Below are 18,049 nucleotides of genomic sequence, written 5' to 3' on the forward strand. Positions count from 1 at the left end.
ATCATACCTATAAGCTTGTTTAATTTGTCTTATGATAGGATGATTATTACTCATGCATGTAAGATGATAAAATTGCTAGAGCATTGACCTATGAAAGATAAAAGTAAATAAAGATAAGACAGAGATAAAGATAAAGATAACTATAAGATAAGATAAAGACTAAAATTATAATTGAATTTGTGTATTATGTTGGGATGAATTTGTGGACCGTGAGACGTCTTTATTGTTGTCATGGGTTAAGGTGGAACAGTGGTTTAATACGCCCCCGCAAGCTGGAGGATGAAATATGTAAAGAACACTAAGCTTATTCAGATTAAGATGGAAGGGTTGAGGAGACAAAGGTTTGGCGAAGATGTCAGCTAGTTGCCCAGAAGAGGGAATTGGGAGAAGTTTCATCACTCCAACTTGAACTTTTTGTCAAACCAAGTGACAATCAACCTCTAAATATTTGGTCCGTTCATGAAAAACTGGGTTAGCAGCAATATGAAGAGCACTCTGATTATCACAATATAAAACTGGTTGGCGGATAGGAGAGATGCGTAAAAATTGTAACACATTTAGTATCCATTGAAGTTCACAAGTTGTGTTGGCAAGTGCATGATATTCTGCTTCCGTGGATGAGCGGGCAACGGTGGTTTGTTTCTTGGTCTTCCAAGAGACTAAAGAACTGCCTAAAAAGAAACAATAACCTATTAAAGATCGCCAGTGTCAGGACATCCGGCCCAATCAGAGTCATTGAAGTCGAGAAGCTGAATTTCTGATTCCCTTGGAAAGAAAAGTCTTTTGCCGGAACTAGTTTTCAGATATCGTAATACATGCTTGGCAGCTTGAAGATGAGATTCAGTAAGAGATGCCATGAATTGACTTAATTGTTGAGTGGCATACATGATGTCCGGTCGAGTAGTGGTGAGATAGATAAGACGGCCAACCAAACGGCGATATACAAAAGGGTCGGATAGCAGGGGACTTTTGTCTTGATATAGTCTTGTGGTAGTATCCATTGGAACAGAGGTAGGTTTAACACCTAATAAACCAGAATTCTCCAAAAGATCAAGACATTATTTCCTCTGAGATAAGCAAATTTCCTTCTCTGATTGAGCAACCTCAATACCCAAAAAATATTTTAATGGGCCCAAGTCTTTAATTCGGAAGTGTTGGTGCAAAATAGACTTAATGACAGCAAGTTTAGAAATGGAATTACCAGTGAGAACAATGTCGTCAACATAGACTAAAAGGATAGAAATTTGATCACCAATGAATTTGACAAATAGATTATAATCAGATGAGGTCTGCTGATATCCATGAGATAGCAAAAGATGAGAAAGTTTGTCATACCACATACGACTAGATTGTCGTAAACCATACAGTGACTTTAGTAGCTTACAGCATTGATTCGGTTGAAGAGATGTAAATCTGAGTGGCAAAGTCATATAAACATCCTCAGAAAGATCCCAAGTAAGAAAGCATTATTGACATCCAACTGATGTATGGGCTAATGCTTCATAGAGGCCAATGCCAAAACTAATCAGATGGTGGCAGACTTGACAACAGGGGAGAAAGCTTTCAAGAAATCAACACGTTCAGTTTGAGTGAACCCTTTAGCCACAAGGCGTGCTTTATATGATCAACTGAACCATCAGGCTTGCGTTTGATGCGATAGACCCATTTACAGCCAACCGGCTTAACCCCTGCAGGGCAATCAACAAGACGCCAAGTTTTGTTCAACTCAAGAGCATCCAACTCATCTTTCATAGCACTACGCCAATTAGAGTGTTGATTGGCATTCTTAAAAGACTTTGGCTCAACGTCAGAATGTAGAGATAAAAAAAACTTTTTATGTGAAGATGAAAGAGAAGAAAAAGACATGACTGAAGATAAAGGATACTTGCACTTTGAGGGAGATTGATTTGTAGAGATGAGAGAAGAATTACACAAGTAATTAGAGAGATATGCTGGAAGTCGGTAAGGCCGGTCGGAATGACGAGGATGGGGTTGCTCGGGTGGTGAAGAAGGTGACGGGGGATGAGAAGGTGATGGTGGACTGGTGTCTAGTGTTGAAAGTGATTCGGTGGTCATGGGTTCAACTTGGTTAGAAAATGATAGAGAGGAAGAAGGAGAAGTTGTTGGAGAAAATAAAGAACTAGGTGGAGTTGGGTCAATGGGTATAGGTGAGGGTTCAACTGGAAGACTAACTGAATCTTGTTTTTGAGAATGTGTGTTTGACAATGTTGGGTTGAGTGTATGGAATTGGACATTTTTTGTGACTAAGGGCAAGATCATTTCATAAAAAATCACGTTTCTAGAAATTTCAATTCTTTTATCTCCTAAAACATAAACAATATATCCTTTAAAACCATGTTGAAAGCCAATAAATACAGCCTTTTTGGCTCTTTGATCAAATTTTGATCTATTTGCCATTAGGGTAGAAACAAAACATAAGCATCCAAAAATTTTAAGGTCATGATAATTTGGTGGATGATTGAATAAAATCTCAAATGGTGTTTTAAAATTAATTACGGATGATAGAACTTTGTTAAGTAAATAAACAGCATGTCTAACAGCATAAGACCAAAAAGATGATGGTAAATTAGATTGAAACATAAGAGCACGAGCTATATTCAAAATATGTTGATGCTTGCATTCTACCCTTCCATTTTGTTGAGGAGTTTCAATATAAATACGTTGATGAATAATGCCCTTTGAAGCATAAAAATCAGGTAAAATAAATTTTGGTCCATTATCAGAACGAATAGTTTTGGCTTTGGAGTTGAATTGTGTTTCAATTAAAGTAATAAAATTTTTTATTTGATTTTGCACTTCTCCTTTTGATTTTAATAAAGTAACCCATGTAAAGCGGCTAAAATCATCAACAATAGTAAAAAAATATTTATGATTATGAATAGAATTTTGTCGAAACGGACCCCAAATATCAAAGTACAATAAATCAAAACTTGCATTAGCTTTGTTAAAACTTTGAGAAAATGAAAGTTTCTTTTGCTTAGAAAGATGACAAATGTCACAAGCCTCGTCATGATGCATAGAGATAAAAGGAAATTGTTTATGTAAATGATTAAGTCTTTGCCCAGAAAGGTGTCCTAAACAAAAATGCCATATATTGGAAGGTGTAATGGGTGGAGATTGGATGTAATTTATGAAGTGTGTAGTGGATGAATTTTACCGAAATTTTGTTCAAATACATATAATCCCTTTCTCATTCTGGCCAAATCAATTGTCTCCAAATTGTTGCTCTGTAGAGTGCAAGAAGAAGATGAAAAAATGAGTTCACATATGAGTGCTGAAGTAATTTTTGAAACAGAGATAATATTAAAGTTGAAATGAGGTAAATAAAGAACATCATGAAGAACTAAGGATGGTGAAAATTGAACAATGCCTTTATAAGAAACAGTAGTTCGAGAACCATTTGGTAAATAAACAATAATAGAAGAAATTTGTGTGTAAGAAATAAACCAAGACAAATTTGATGCAATATGATATGTGGCACCAGAATCAATGATCCAAGTATTCAAGAATGAATCTCGATTTGAAGAATTGTTAACAGTAGAAAAAGTATTGAAAGAACAAAGATAATGAGTAGTTGGACTTGACAAAAGCTCAAGATGGTTTAAAGGACGAGCTTCTTCATTGAAAGGAAGTGCCATGAAAGAAAAGTGTTGGGATGACGAAAGGTCCAAAAGAGACTCCGGATGAAGTTGCTGGTGTGCCCTTTCTCCTTGATCTAGGATAGAGTAAGGAGGTTGATTATTCATAGTGGGAGAAGATGTTGAAGGGGTTTTAAGATCTGAATTGGTTGATTTATCCATGGATGTCAGCAGAGTTCAAGAGGAGCTCTGATACCATGATAAAATTACAAAAGAATAAGAAAAGAAAAGAATGCAAACTTTTATTGATTATTGATTGATTGAATTGTATTGAATTGAAGTGTAAACTATGAAGGTAAAACTAAGTATATATAGAGCATTGGCCTATGAAAGATAAAAGCAAATAAAGATAAGATAGAGATAAAGATAAAGATAACTATAAGATAAGATAAAGACTAAAATTATAATTGAATTTGTGTATTCTGTTGGGCTGAATTTGTGGGCCGTGAAACGTCTTTATTGTTGTCATAGGTTAAGGTGGAAGAGTGGTTTAATATAAGATAATTGTTTAATCATATCTAATATATAGATGATGAGAATTTGTATGAAGTAGAATATGTATGAGAATTGATAAAGCATTTCTACTATTCGTACAAAATACCAAATTAAAATTGAAACATGTTATTGTGATCAAACAAAGAAATGTGTTATATACTTATCGCTCAACTGCATAATGCCTTTAATATTGGGTGATGAAAAGTAAACGAGAGTTATTTTTGTGTAAAGTTGATAATTATTAGATAATAATTTAATTAAATATGTTAAATTATTTAATGATTTTTAGTTATTAATTTTATATGAAAATAACTACATATCAATCTTCATTTTAGTATAATTTAGTGTATTTAAAAGGATTAAATAATTTTTTAAAACCTTTTATTAAAGATGTATCTGACTATCGAATAATAATATTATTATTATTATTATTATTATTATTATTATTATTATTATTATTATTATTATTAGGAAAAGCTTAAGGGGCCAGTAACTTTTTAAAAAGTTGGCTAGCATTTAATTATCAAAAGAAAATTGAATGATTCTACACTATTGGATTTAATCTCACACCATTAAAAATATTATTGATGGCCAATTGATGGTTACAAAACACAAAAGTTGCTAGTCCCTTAACACTCCTCTTATTATTATTATTACTATTTTCCAGTTATGTAAAAAAAATTGAAAAATTGGTCCAATTATATTAGTACTTAGCTGAAGGTAAAAACAAAGTTAACAAAAGAAAAAAAAAAACCACAAAATCGATAGAAAGTGTATTAATTTTGAGCAATTATTTACGAGAGATGCAAGCTTAATTAATTATCATAACACTTTGTATTTATTTATTAAAAAAATAAGTTAACTTTGTCCAAGGTATCGAAAATCAAAATTTTATCTAAAATAAAAAATAAAATAAAATACATGCGTGAAATATAAAATGTAATATGATTAAATTTTAAAATCATTTGATCCATTAAAAAATTTTCAAAATCAATTCCTAATCATAATATAAAAAATTTTAAAATTTTTAAATCACAATTTTTGCTAATTTTCAGTTTGAAAATGAATCCATTTAAGAAATAGTAATATACCCAATCCATTTAAACTAACCTTTTGTACCTTATACAATATAATTGACGTATTATTTAAGGAGACAGAACAATAATCCAAGACAATTAGACAAAGATGAATATTTGGAACATCATTAGTGCACCACGAGATTCTTTTCTCTCCTACGTTTTAGGGTTTATAAAATGAAAATATTACATATATTATTTTGTGTACGTTTTTTATATTTTTAATCTAATATAATAAATTAAAAAATAGAACATATATATATATATATATATATATATATATATATATATCATTTTTTTTTCATAAAAAGGACATGTCGCTCGCCCTTCGTTGCTAAAGGAATACTAAACAAATTGTCAAAGCGATTCTGAACTCGAAATTGTTAGTTTTCGCTGAATGGCACTCAATAATATAAATGAATTTTCTAAAAGGGATGTTATCAAAAGTAAGCATATTATTAATAAAATGAAGATATAAGTTGTTTAATTACTTGTAAATTAATATACTTTAATTAAGAACTTTACTTTTCTTTCTTTCCTTCCCTCCAAATACCAGTTAAAATAGTAAATATTTTTTTGGTCTTTTAATCCGTTTTGATAATGATAAATTTTAATAGTGATCCTCACTTATAAGAGTGTTCAAAATCGATTCGAACCGAACTAAACCTACTAACCGAACCAAAAAAAAAAAAACCAAATAAAACCGAAAATCGAAAAAACAAAAAAATGTGTTTTGCAATTTTTTTGTGGTTCGGTTCGGTTTTCGGTTCTGACCAGGAAAACCCTAACTGAACCGAACCGAACCGGTTTAGTAAAAAACCCTAAAAAACCAACCCACTCCCTCCCCCCCACCCCCACCCCACCCCCAAATGGCCAAACCCCAATTCCCTTGAGCGTGTTTACTGAGCAGAAGTGAGCCCTAACCCCACGCCTCCCACCCCCAATCCAAAGCTCTCAGTCTCAGCCTTTCACAGTTGCGCTCTCCTCTCACCGTCGCGCTCTCCTCTCTGCAGTGGCACACGACCCTCGCACACAACGCATGACCCTAGTCCTTCGCAGGCTCGCACCCAGCGCCAGCAGTAGCAGAGCACGAGCCTCCTCCCTCGCACCCAGCAGTAGTAGAGCTCGACCCTCGCAACCTCGCACCCAGCAGTAGCAGAGCCACAATCCTCGCCAGTCGCCACCCACAACACATCACCCACCAGTCACCAATTCAAGTCTCCCACCCAGCCACCGATTCAAGTCAGATATGGAGCCCGATCCACCGAGTCAGGTATGTAGTTTGGTTAAATCGTTAATTCATTGATATTGTTTACTTTATTGCTGACTTGCTGACTTGTTGATTCATTGTTAATTTGATTCATTGTTTCTGGTTATTGATTTATTTTGTTAGGTATTGTTGCTGGTTAAATTATTGATTTATTTTGGTAATTTGATTCATTGTTGCTGATTTTGTTCTGTTTGTTGAATTGTTTGATGACTTGGTTATTGATTATTGTTGCTTGTTAAATTATTGTTGCTGGTTATTGATGCTGACTTGGTTATTGATTATTTTTTTTTTTTGAAGTAAAGAGCTCAACACACAAGGTGGAGCATGAAAGCAGTTCGTACAACATATGAACCAGTTTACAACACCAGACAACTCAGCGTACATGACAACCCCTAGTCATCTTCGGCAATGCCATTAACAACCAAAGGGTTCACCACCTAGCCATTCATCAGAGAATTCGAAAGACCTGTTCAGAATTTCTTCCACACTAGCTGCTTGGTTTTTGAAGATTCTGTAATTCCTTTCTTGCCAGATTGTCCATATAACAGCAAAAAATCCAATGAACCACTGCTTCCTCTCATCCCTTCGCATTGGACCATTCGTCCAACTTAAAAAGTGCTCTTTTACAGAACCTGGCATTGTCCAAATCCTTCCAAGGGCGAACAACCACGCACTCCACACCTGCCAAGTAAGCTCACACCCAATAAACAAGTGATCCGCAGTTTCTTCAGACTTACAGCATAACACACACAAATTATCTTGCTCCGCAATAACGCCTAATCTACACAATCTAGCCTTGGTTTTCACCCTGCCGACCAACACAAACCAAGCGAACAACTCGATCTTTGGAGGTACGAAACCTCTCCAAATAGCCTTGGTTATTGATTATTGTTGCTGGTTAAATTATTGTTTGCTGATTATTGATTATTGTTATTGGTTATTGATTCATTGCTGGTTATTGATTCATTTATGCAGTTTGATGTCAGATAGGAAGATATTGAAATCAGATTTGGAGCAGATTTGAAGAATTAAATTTGCAGCAGATTTGAAATCAGTGTATTGTTGCTGATTGCTGGTTAAATTACTTTTGTTGAATTATTTTATTGTTGGTATTGTTGCTAGTTGCTGGTATTGTTGCTGATTGTTGCTGGTTTTTAATTTATTTGTTGTTGTGTTTTTGCTGGTTTTTATTTTTGCTGATTGTTGATCTTGTTTTTAATTTATTTGAGTATGATTGAGTATATCTTGTTATGGTATGAATTGCTAGTTGCTGGTATTTGACAAGTATGGAGCTTTCAGGATCTTTGTCTCGTTTTGTTGCCAATATGACTCAGTTTGTCCGGGCACATTCCTGACCTAGGTTCACTAACACTGTTAGAAACATTGTAAGTAACTCATTTTGTATGCAATTCCATGATCTAAATGTTTGAAATCTTTTGATTTATTCATGCCATGAAGCTCACTATCTGGATATTATTATTGTATTTAAAGGCACTTGGAAGACAATCAATTCGACGAAGAGATTCCTTCATCTCTAGGGAACATAAGCACTTTGCATGAAGTGTAAGCTCTATCCTCTTTATACAAGAGAATACAATTAAAACTTGTTTTTTTGTGCTGTTTCTTGAATCCTGAGTAGATATTTAAGTCAGCCCTATAGAACTATGTTGTTTACATGAGTGTGGCCCCAAAAATAGTATAGTTTATTTGAATTTCTTGTTGATAAATTTCATTGGATCAAGATTTTGTTAGCTATTGTGTATTTGTTTTTGTCGATTTCAATTTTATGACTTTGTGAAATAGTATGACAGTATTTTTTTTGAATTGATTGAAAAACCGAACAAACCGAACCAAACCAAACCGATTTTAATTGGTTTGGTTTGGTTCGGATGACCTTGATAAAAAACCGAACCACAGTTTAATTAAACGATTGGATCGGTTGACTTTTCTCTCAAAAACCGAACCAAACCGCACCGCGAACACCCATACTCACTTAGTTTCGTGAGCCGGAATTTCAAGTAGGTTGGTAATAAAATTTGGTTTAATTACTCTGCTCGTCCTTATAGTTTTGCAAAATTTTTAATTAGGTCCTTATATTTTTTTTTTCTTTTAATTGAGTCCTTGCACCAAAATTTTTTTTAATTGGGTCTCTACACTTTTTTTTCCTTTTATTTAGGTCCCTGTACCAGTTTTTTTTTTTTTAGTTGGGTCCCTATAAAATTAAGCCAATTACTACTAAGAGGGACTTAATTGAAAAAAAAATTTGGTGCAGGGACCCAATTAAAAAGAAAAAAAGTATAGAGACCTAATTGAAAATTTCACGAAACTATAGGGACCAACAGAGTAATTAAACCATAAATTGAATGTAGATAATTCAACAATTGGAGTAATAAAAAATATTAAAAAGTCATCAAAATTTGTTATTTTTTATTATTAATTTAATTTTTTGAATGAGTAAAGTATTGGTTTTTTCCCTAACATTTGGGGTAAGTTTCAAAGTTGTCTCTAACGTTTCAATCGTTCTATTAAGTCCTTAACGTTTCAAAATTAATTCAATGTTATCCTGCCGTTAGGGATCCGTTAACAGAATTGATGGCGGGACAAAATTGAGACGATTTTGAAACGTTAGGGACTTAAATAGGATGAAAACATTGGGGACAAAAACGATACATAGAAATAAATTTTAATTTTATTCTTTAATAATATTAATTTTTTACTGTACATAGAATTTAATTATTTTTTAATTACATCTAAGTAAATTACACTTAATCACATTACTTTCATTCTAAATAAATTAATTTTTTTATAATTTTACTCTTAAAGATTTTCAGTTATCATGAAATATTTGTAGAATGACTAGTACATAAACTTGTGAAAAAGAAAAAAATAATATATATACAATAAAATATAAATTATACCTTTTGTTTCTAATGTATTAAAATTCTTTAATTATATTTTAAATTTTATTTTTAATCACATTATTTTTTTAAGTGAATTTATTTTTTTTGAGAGTAAAATTAAATAATTTCAATAATTTTAATTTTAATAAACTTGAAAAAATAATTATAGTAATAATAACAACTAATTAAATTACGTCGTGTAATTATTATGATTCGGTTGCTATATTGTATTGTAATGTTATAACTTACATATCTCTTACGGTTGGTGAAAAATATTAAAGTGATAGATTTAATTCCACCGATAAAATAATGATCAAATTGTCAATTTTAAATTTAATAAAATATTACACAAATTAAACTTTATTTTATTTAACTATATAATATATGTAAAACATGTGAGATAATAATTTTAATAATTTTAATTTTTAATAAATTTTAATCGTTTCTTCGATAATCTCAATTTTTTTACAATAAATAATTACTTAATTTATTTTTTAATTTTGTTATTAATAAAAAATAAATTCACTTAAAAAAATAATGTGATTAAGAATAAAATTAAAAAAATAATTGAATAATTATTCACCGTAAAAATTTGATATTATTGAAGAATAAAATTAAAAATAAAGTTAATTAAATTAAACATTAAAAAATTTCGATACATTAGAGATAAAAGGTACACTTTAAACTTTATTGTATATATATATCATTCTACAAATATTTCATGATGACTAAAAATCTTTAAGTGTAAATTATAAAAAAATAAATTTATTTAAAATGAAAGTGATGTGATTAAGTGTAATTTACTTAGATGTGATTAAAAATAATTGAATACTATGTACAGTAAAAAATTGATATTATTGAAGGATAAAATTAAAATTTATTTTTATGTATCGTTTTTGTCTCCAATATTTTCGTTCTATTTAAGTCCCTAACGTTTCAAAATCGTCTCAATTTCGCCCCACCATCAATTATGTTAACGGATCCTTAACGGCAGGATAACACTGAACCAATTTTGAAACATTAGGGACTTAAATAAGACTATTGAAACGTTAGAGACAATTTTGAGACTTACCCCAAACGTTGAAAAAAAAACGATACTTTACTCTTGTTATAATTAATTATTGGGTTGCTGTATTTTTTGTGCAATTGTTAATTTGAATAATCATTTTTATCTTAGTTTATGTTTTTTATTTTGTTAAGTTGGTATTATGATAAACATTTATGGCATTTACAAGAGAACTAATATAAATTAATGTACATGTGGTAGCTTTTGACACATTAGTTATATTATATATGAATATATTCATTTTGGTTAGGCTGGTCCAGCAATTCATCATGATCTCAAACTCGAACTGGGTGCCTCCTTCTGCTATGTCTCCTGCAGATGCAAACATGCAGTGATGACGTCGACAGAGTCCACGGTGGGTGATTCTTCCAATGTCCCTCAACAGGATGCCCCTTCACCATCGCCCGTCATCCGGATGAGGATTTGGCCCAATGGCATGCAATCATAAGTTTAATTTTTTAATCTTAAGTTTATTTATCTTAAGTTTACGTGTTTTTATGTGTTTGTTATTTTCTCTGACAGGTTTGCACCAAACCCCAATGCTTGCACACAGGAGATCACTGAGGTCATTAAGTCCACGTACGACCACCCGTAGCCGACCTACACGTAGATCCCAGTTGAGACCAGAGAGCGATGGTTTCAGAAGTGGGCGGTAAGAACCCAATCTTTTTGAATTAATTAACTGTATTTGAACTATATTTTATTCTGAATAACTAATCTTGGATAATCACTTTGTGCAGTTGAAATTCATATGAGATGCATAACACAATCTCATGATCAGAAAGATCTACGACCACCGTGAAACCAAACGGCTTCAGCAGATGATGAGCGACGTTCGTCAGGGAAAAGACCACCTAACATCGTGGATCCGTCCAAACATCAAGAAGCAACTAGAGGTCTATTTTAGAGATAACGAGGGATTCAAGCATCGCCGTCTGACGAACGTCCCTAACAGGGCTTCGCCCAAGTCATCAAGGTATACAGGTGGATCAGTAATCTTCATGAAGACGAAGAGCAGACTGATAAGAATTTTAGCTTTGTTTAATGTTTTAGTAGTTACTTGAATTAGTTTTTTAATTTGTTCATTTATTTTATAAGCATGTAATTGATTTATAAGCATTCTTGTTTCGAATATGATCTTTGGTGTTAGCCTTGCTCTATTGATATATACTTATATAGTCCTGTATGAACTGAACTGAGCTGAGATGATATAGAATTGCTTCGTTGGTTTAATTGGTTGATTTGTGTGGTTGATAATAAGAGAATGTTTGAACCATATACAAAATGGGTTCATAGTTGAACTGGTTCTGATACGGCTTGACTAGTTTATAATGTGTAAAATTATTGGTTTAAAGCAATAAATAAGCAAATAACGAAAGCAAATAAGGGTTTGGTGAGAAAACACTATGAGAAAATAGTTAAAGTTTCGGAGATGTTTATCTTTCTGGATTAAAAGTTCTTACCAACTATTTTAACAATGCATGATTCATTCTATGGAAAACTGTAAATAACTAAACCCTAATCCATTAGTGATTTAGTTTCCTCTAACCATCATTAACCGCCACTCCCGTGGTCACTTAATTCCGATTAGAGGGTTAAGTTCAAAAATTAGATTATGGCCACAAAAACCCTAATTACCCAAAGCTAACAGGATTATATGTCACATATCCCAATTAGTTTATGTAATTAGCAGTTTAGGAGGAATTTATTTTCAAGCTGTAGTTCAAGTGAGATAACTCTCCCGAGAATCACAAGAACTCATATAGAATAAGGGCCATACTCCCGTTCCTCCCAAATTCATAAGATTAATAACGAAAACATTCTTTAGAATTGAATCAAAACATTAATTAAAATAGAAGAATAATAATCTCAATCCATAGAAATAAACAGAGCTCCTAACATTAACCAAGAAGTTTAGTTGCTCATGACTTATAGAGAAACTAGGGTTCTGAAAACAAACGTGCTGAATGAAGAAGATCTCAATCACAAGTGATCTTTTTCTTTTTATACTAACCTAATTTGAAATGGAAATAAAATAAAATAATAAATACTAAGACTAAAATATATTGCTTGTAAATAAAAATTACAAAAAAAATAAAATAAAACTAATAAATGTTAAATCCACTTGAGAAGTCAAAGAGGGGGTGCGTTCGGTCTGCTGCTGGCGTTTAACGCCAGTAATGGGCGTTAAACGCCCCAAAAGGAGTTAACTCGTCTTGGCCTTTATCCCTTGCTGGCGCTAAACGCCAGTTGGGCATTTAGCGCCCAGGGACGGTGCTGCCAGCTTTCTTCTTTTTAGCTCCAAACTTCACCAAATTGCTCCGAATTTCACATGAAATCATAAAAATACTAAAACAACTCAAAGTAGTGTCCAAAGTGGATTTTTGCACTAAAATCAAATAAAACTAAATAAATTCTAACTAAAAATAACTGGAAAATGCTAAGAAAAAGGGTACAAGATGCTCACGCATCACAACACCAAACTTAACTGTTGCTTGTCCTCAAGCACAATCAAAACAATATAGGATCAAGAAGAGAAAATGTCTGAGACTTGAGTTGTCATTTAAGCTCAGTCTAGTTACTGAATGGGGCTTATGACACTCTAATTCTGAAAAGCTTCGCCATCTCACTATCATTTTGAAGCTCAGAAATATCAGTATCCTTCAGAACTATAACTCGGATGATATTATAGATTCTCTTCTTTAAGCTCTAATTGATTCTTGAACACAACATTTCCTTTCTTTAGTGCTTTGTACCTTGAGCTTAGCCGTGACTCTAAGTATTTTGTTTTCAAACTTAACTTGAGACAAGAACACCACAAGCACTTAACTGGGGAACCTCCTTGAGTTCTATTTTTTCTTTCTTTTTCTCCCAGACAGTGGTGCTCAAAACCTTTGGCATACTCTGTAACAGCAATGGGTCACGACTTTAAGTGTTCAGTTTCAAGGGTTACTTGACACCTTTATACCACAAGTATATGGTTATAAAAAACCACTCTTTTGAGCTTTAGATCAGTTTTGACTTTCCTAACCATTGATACTCAAAGCCTTAGACCTTTTCTTTTTTATTTTTCTTTAAATTTCTTTTCTTGCTGTTTGTTTGGCTTCAAGAATCAATTTTCTTTTCCTTATTTCAAAGAATCAATAATACTTTTATAAGTTCCTATTCCTCAAGAACTAGTATTCTTAACTCCAAAATCAAGCATGGACTGTTAATTCATACATTCAGAAACAGAGATAGTGCCACCACATCAAAATAACTAGAATAACTCAATTTATATATAAAACTCAAAATATCATGCATTTTATTATTTCTTTTCTTTTAAAATTTTATTTAAGCTCAGTGAGTAATACATGAGATATCTTTCAAAAAGCAAACATAAAGTACTAAAATAACAACTTAACTCGAAAGCAAGGAAATCCTACTAGTGATCATGTAACTCAGAATAGAAAATAGAATAAAATACTAGCGAATAGAATAATATAAGGGAAAGGATAGTGAAACTCAACCACCTCAGCTATGGTAGCTGCTGCTCCCTTCAGGAAGTCCTTTCTGGCGCTTCAGTTCTTCCAACTCACGCCCCTGCTTCTGCTATTCCTCTGTTAGCTTATGGAGCATGGTTGACTGGCTCTTGTGCTCCTATTTCAGCTGATCTATAGTGGATATCAACTGTCCGATGGATACTGCCAGCTGAGTCCAGTACTCGCGCAGTGGGAGATCTTGTCCTTGAGGTCATTCAGGCTGCTTCTTCTGAGGAGGGGGAACTGGCTTCTGAAGTAGTGCTTGCCCCAGTTCCCGAGTGTACTCCATGATCTTCTTAGTGATTGAGCTGTCCACTGCAATAAGCATATCTCTATCAATGTGGACATTGGCCGCCTCTCATAAGCGAGAGATGAGGTGGGAGAAGGCTAATCTGGAGAGGATGGAGGTTTTGCTCCAATGTTGTATATCTCCAAAGGGATCATTTGATGAACTTCCACCTCATTGCCAAGCATAATGCAGTGGATCATCAGAGCTCGCATCACAATAACACAGATCGGTTACTAGTGGGGAGGATGAAGCGTTGAATAAACTCCAATCATCCTCTAGCAACTGGCTTCAAATCATTCCTCCTTAGCTGGTACGGCCACCCCTTGGCATCCTTTCTCTACTATGTTCTGGGTAAGCATATATCCCTGAGGACTTGATTCAACCTCTGATCATCCATGACTCTCCTATTGTAGGAGTGGGGGTCATCTCTGGATGGAGGCAGCTGAAGTATCTTCTTCACTCTTCCCATTCCAAACTGTAGGGTATTTCTTCGGACCATGGTGCACCAAATCTTGAACTCGGGATGCTCATTCCTGTGTTTGTCAGTCATCCACAGATTTGCATAGAACCCTCTGACCTTCAGAATTCCGACTTCGGTTACAGGGTTGGCCAGATTTTCCAATCCTGTTTCAAATTTATTCTTGAATTCTGGATACTCACCAGATTTTAATTCAAACTTCACTTCCGATATCACCTTCTTTTTGCTCACAATCTTATAGTAATGCTCTTCATGAAACCGGTAGAGCTCATGTGGCATTGTGGAGGGAGCCTTTTCCTTTCTCTTTCTTGAAGAGGATTCTCCAACTTTTGGTGCCATAGAGAGTTTGAGGAGAGTCAAAAGTGGAGCACCTCAACACCAAACTTAAAACTTTTGCTTATCCTCGAGCAAAGAGAAGAGAGAAGAGAAATATAGAGGGGGAGACAAAAGTGAGAGGGAAGAGTAGAACTAAGGTGTGAGGAGAGGTGAGAATCGAAGTGTTATTTATAGGGATGGGGAAGGCAATTTTCGGTCATGAGGGGGTGGGAAAAGAAAAAATGGAGTGTATTTTTTATTAATGGTGAGATGATATATCAAGATATGAGTAGAAAATGTGGAGATATGGTAAGAAAATAATAGGGATGTAGCGAGGGTTTGATGGATGAGAATGAGTAGTGGAAGAGGAGTGGGGGAATAAAATAAAAAAAAGATGTGATATGAAAAGATATGAGTGGAAGTTAAGAGATTTGGTAGGAATTTAACCTCTTAGTGGCGCTAAATGCCCTCCCTGGCATTTAGCACCCTCCCTGGAGTTTAGCACCCAAGGGGGGGATGTCGCTGCCCCCCTTTTGGCGTGAAACGCCATTGCTGGCGTTAAACGCCCGCAGCCCCCCCCCCCCCTTTTTTATCCTTGGTGGTGTTAAATGCCCATTATGGACGTAAAACGCCCTAAGGGGGTTAAAAATTTGAGTTGGAACACCCAAATTGGGCGTGAAATGCCCAAACTACTACTCCTCTCATGGCGCTAAATGCCTTCCCTGGCATTTAGTGCTCGCAGCATTGATCCTTCAAAGTGTTCTGTTCTTCTGTCTAACTCTTCTATCCCTGTTCTAAGTTCTGCACATGATCACAAACTCGATTAAAACTAGAAAAACTATGAAAATTAGTGAAAATCAAACTAAAATAGCTCGAAAATCAAAATAGAAATAAATCGAAAGGATACGCAAGGTTGGGTTACCTCCCAACAAGCGCTTCTTTATTATTATTAGCTTGACATTCATATCTGCTATGTCAGTAGATGGGTGGATCTCTGGCAATCCATCTCATCTCCAAGATAATGTTTTACCCTCTGGCAATTAACTATGAATTTGTTGTCTGAATTCCTATTTTGAAGTTTCACATGACCATAGGATGACATTCCAGTGACCACAAATGGTCCTGACCATCTAGATTTAAGCTTTCCAGAAAAGAGCTTGAGCTGAGAGTTGAATAATAAAACCTTCTGGCTAGGCTCAAATACTCGTGAAGCTATGTTTTTATCATGCCACTTTTTGGCTCTCTCCTTGTAGAGCTTGGCATTCTCGTTGGCAGAGTGCCTGAACTCATTAAACTCATTCAGCTGGAGCAACCTTTTCTCTCTTGTGGCCTTGGCATCAAAGTTTAGGAACTTTGTTGCCCAATATGCTCTGTGCTCTAACTTCACTGGCAAATGACAGGCCTTACCATAGACTAACTGGTACGGAGACATTCCAATAGGGGTCTTGAAAGCTATCCTGTATGTCCAGAGAGCATCATGAAGTCTCCCTGTCCAGTCCTTCTGTGAGGTGCTCACTGTCTCCTCTAAGATCCTCTTGAGTTCTCTGTTAGAGACTTCGATCTGTCTACTTGTCTGTGGGTGATAGGGTGTTGCCACCTTTTGATGACCTTTATATCTTACAGGAATGAATCCAGCTATTTATTGCAGAAGTGGCTGCTTCCATCACTGATTAGTGTCCTTGGGACACCAAACCTACTAAAATTGTATCTTTGCAAGAAGTTCAGCACAACTCTGGTGTCATTAGTGGGGGATGCTATTGCCTCCACCCATTTAGACACATAGTCTACTGCCACCAATATGTATGTATTTGAGTATGAGGGTGGAAAAGATCCCATTAAATCAATCCCCCATATGTCAATCAACTCAATTTCCAGAATCCCTCACTGTGGCATTTCATGATTATGAGAAAGATTTCTGGCTCTTTGGCATTTGTCACAATTTCTTACAAACTCCCGTGAGTCTCTGAAGAGGGTCGGCAAGTAGAACCCGCTTTGAAGGACCTTGGTGGCTATCCTTTCTCCTCCAAAGTGGCCTCCACACTCAGAATCGTGACAATGCCAGAGGATCTGTTGTACTTCCTCATTCGAGACACAATGCCTAATCATCCCATCTGAGCATCTCTTGAAAAGGTAGGGTTTGTCCTACAAGTAATACTTAGTATCATATAAAAGCTTTCTAACTTGCGGCTTAGTGTACTCCTTTGGAATGAATCTTATGGCCTTATAGTTTGTGATGTTTGCAAACCATGGAGCCTTCTGCATCATGAAGAGGTACTCATCCGGAAAGGTCTCAGTCACAGCAGTGGGGGGTGGCGTCCCTTCTTCAGGCTCAATCCTGGACAGATGATCAACTACTTGGTTTTCTGACCCTTTTCTGTCTCTAATCTCAATGTCAAATTTCTGAAGAAGTAGTACCCACCTGATCAATCTTGGCTTAGAATCCTGCTTGGTTAGAAGGTACTTAAGAGCAGCATGGTCAGTATAAACAATAAAGTTGGAATCGATTATGTAGGATCTAAACTTATCAATTGCATAGATAACAACCAGTAATTCCTTCTCTGTAGTAGTGTAATTCTTTTGCGCGTCATTCAAAACATGACTGAGATAGTAAATGATATGCAAAATCTTGTCGTGTCTCTGTCCCAAGATAGCCCCTATAGCATAATCACTGGTATCACACATTAGTTCAAACAGCAATTCCCAGTTGGGGGGCAATAATGGGTGCAGAGACAAGCTTCGCTTTTAAAGTTTCAAAGGCATGTAGGCATTCTTTGTTAAAAACAAAAGGAGTGTCAGCAACCAAAAGGTTGCTCAGAGGTTTCACAATTTTGGAAAAATCCTTTATGAACCTCCTGTAAAATCCTGCATTTCCTAAGAAACTTTTTATTGCCTTAACATTAGTAGACGGTGGTAATTTTCCAATTACTTTCACCTTGGCTTTATCAACTTCTATTCCCTGGTTTGAAATCCGGTGGCTAAG

The 18,049-nt window shown here is 34.7% G+C and overlaps 1 protein-coding gene across 1 annotated transcript; it reads right to left on the bottom strand.

The window, feature by feature from the left end:
• Positions 1-16,039: 16,039 nt before the first annotated feature.
• Positions 16,040-17,751, bottom strand: LOC148562738 (uncharacterized). Its single transcript, XM_088490977.1, has 3 exons — positions 17,614-17,751; positions 17,225-17,511; positions 16,040-16,685 (listed from the first exon to the last, which is right to left on the bottom strand). The coding sequence occupies exons 1-3, from the start codon at positions 17,749-17,751 to the stop codon at positions 16,040-16,042; spliced, it is 1,071 nt and encodes a 356-aa protein (XP_088347103.1).
• Between the last annotated feature and the right edge of the window lie 298 nt (positions 17,752-18,049).

The sequence above is a fragment of the Arachis ipaensis genome, chromosome B6, assembly GCF_059453495.1.
Source record: "Arachis ipaensis isolate K30076 ecotype BB chromosome B6, ASM5945349v1, whole genome shotgun sequence".
In the NCBI taxonomy this organism is placed as follows: Eukaryota; Viridiplantae; Streptophyta; class Magnoliopsida; order Fabales; family Fabaceae; genus Arachis; species Arachis ipaensis.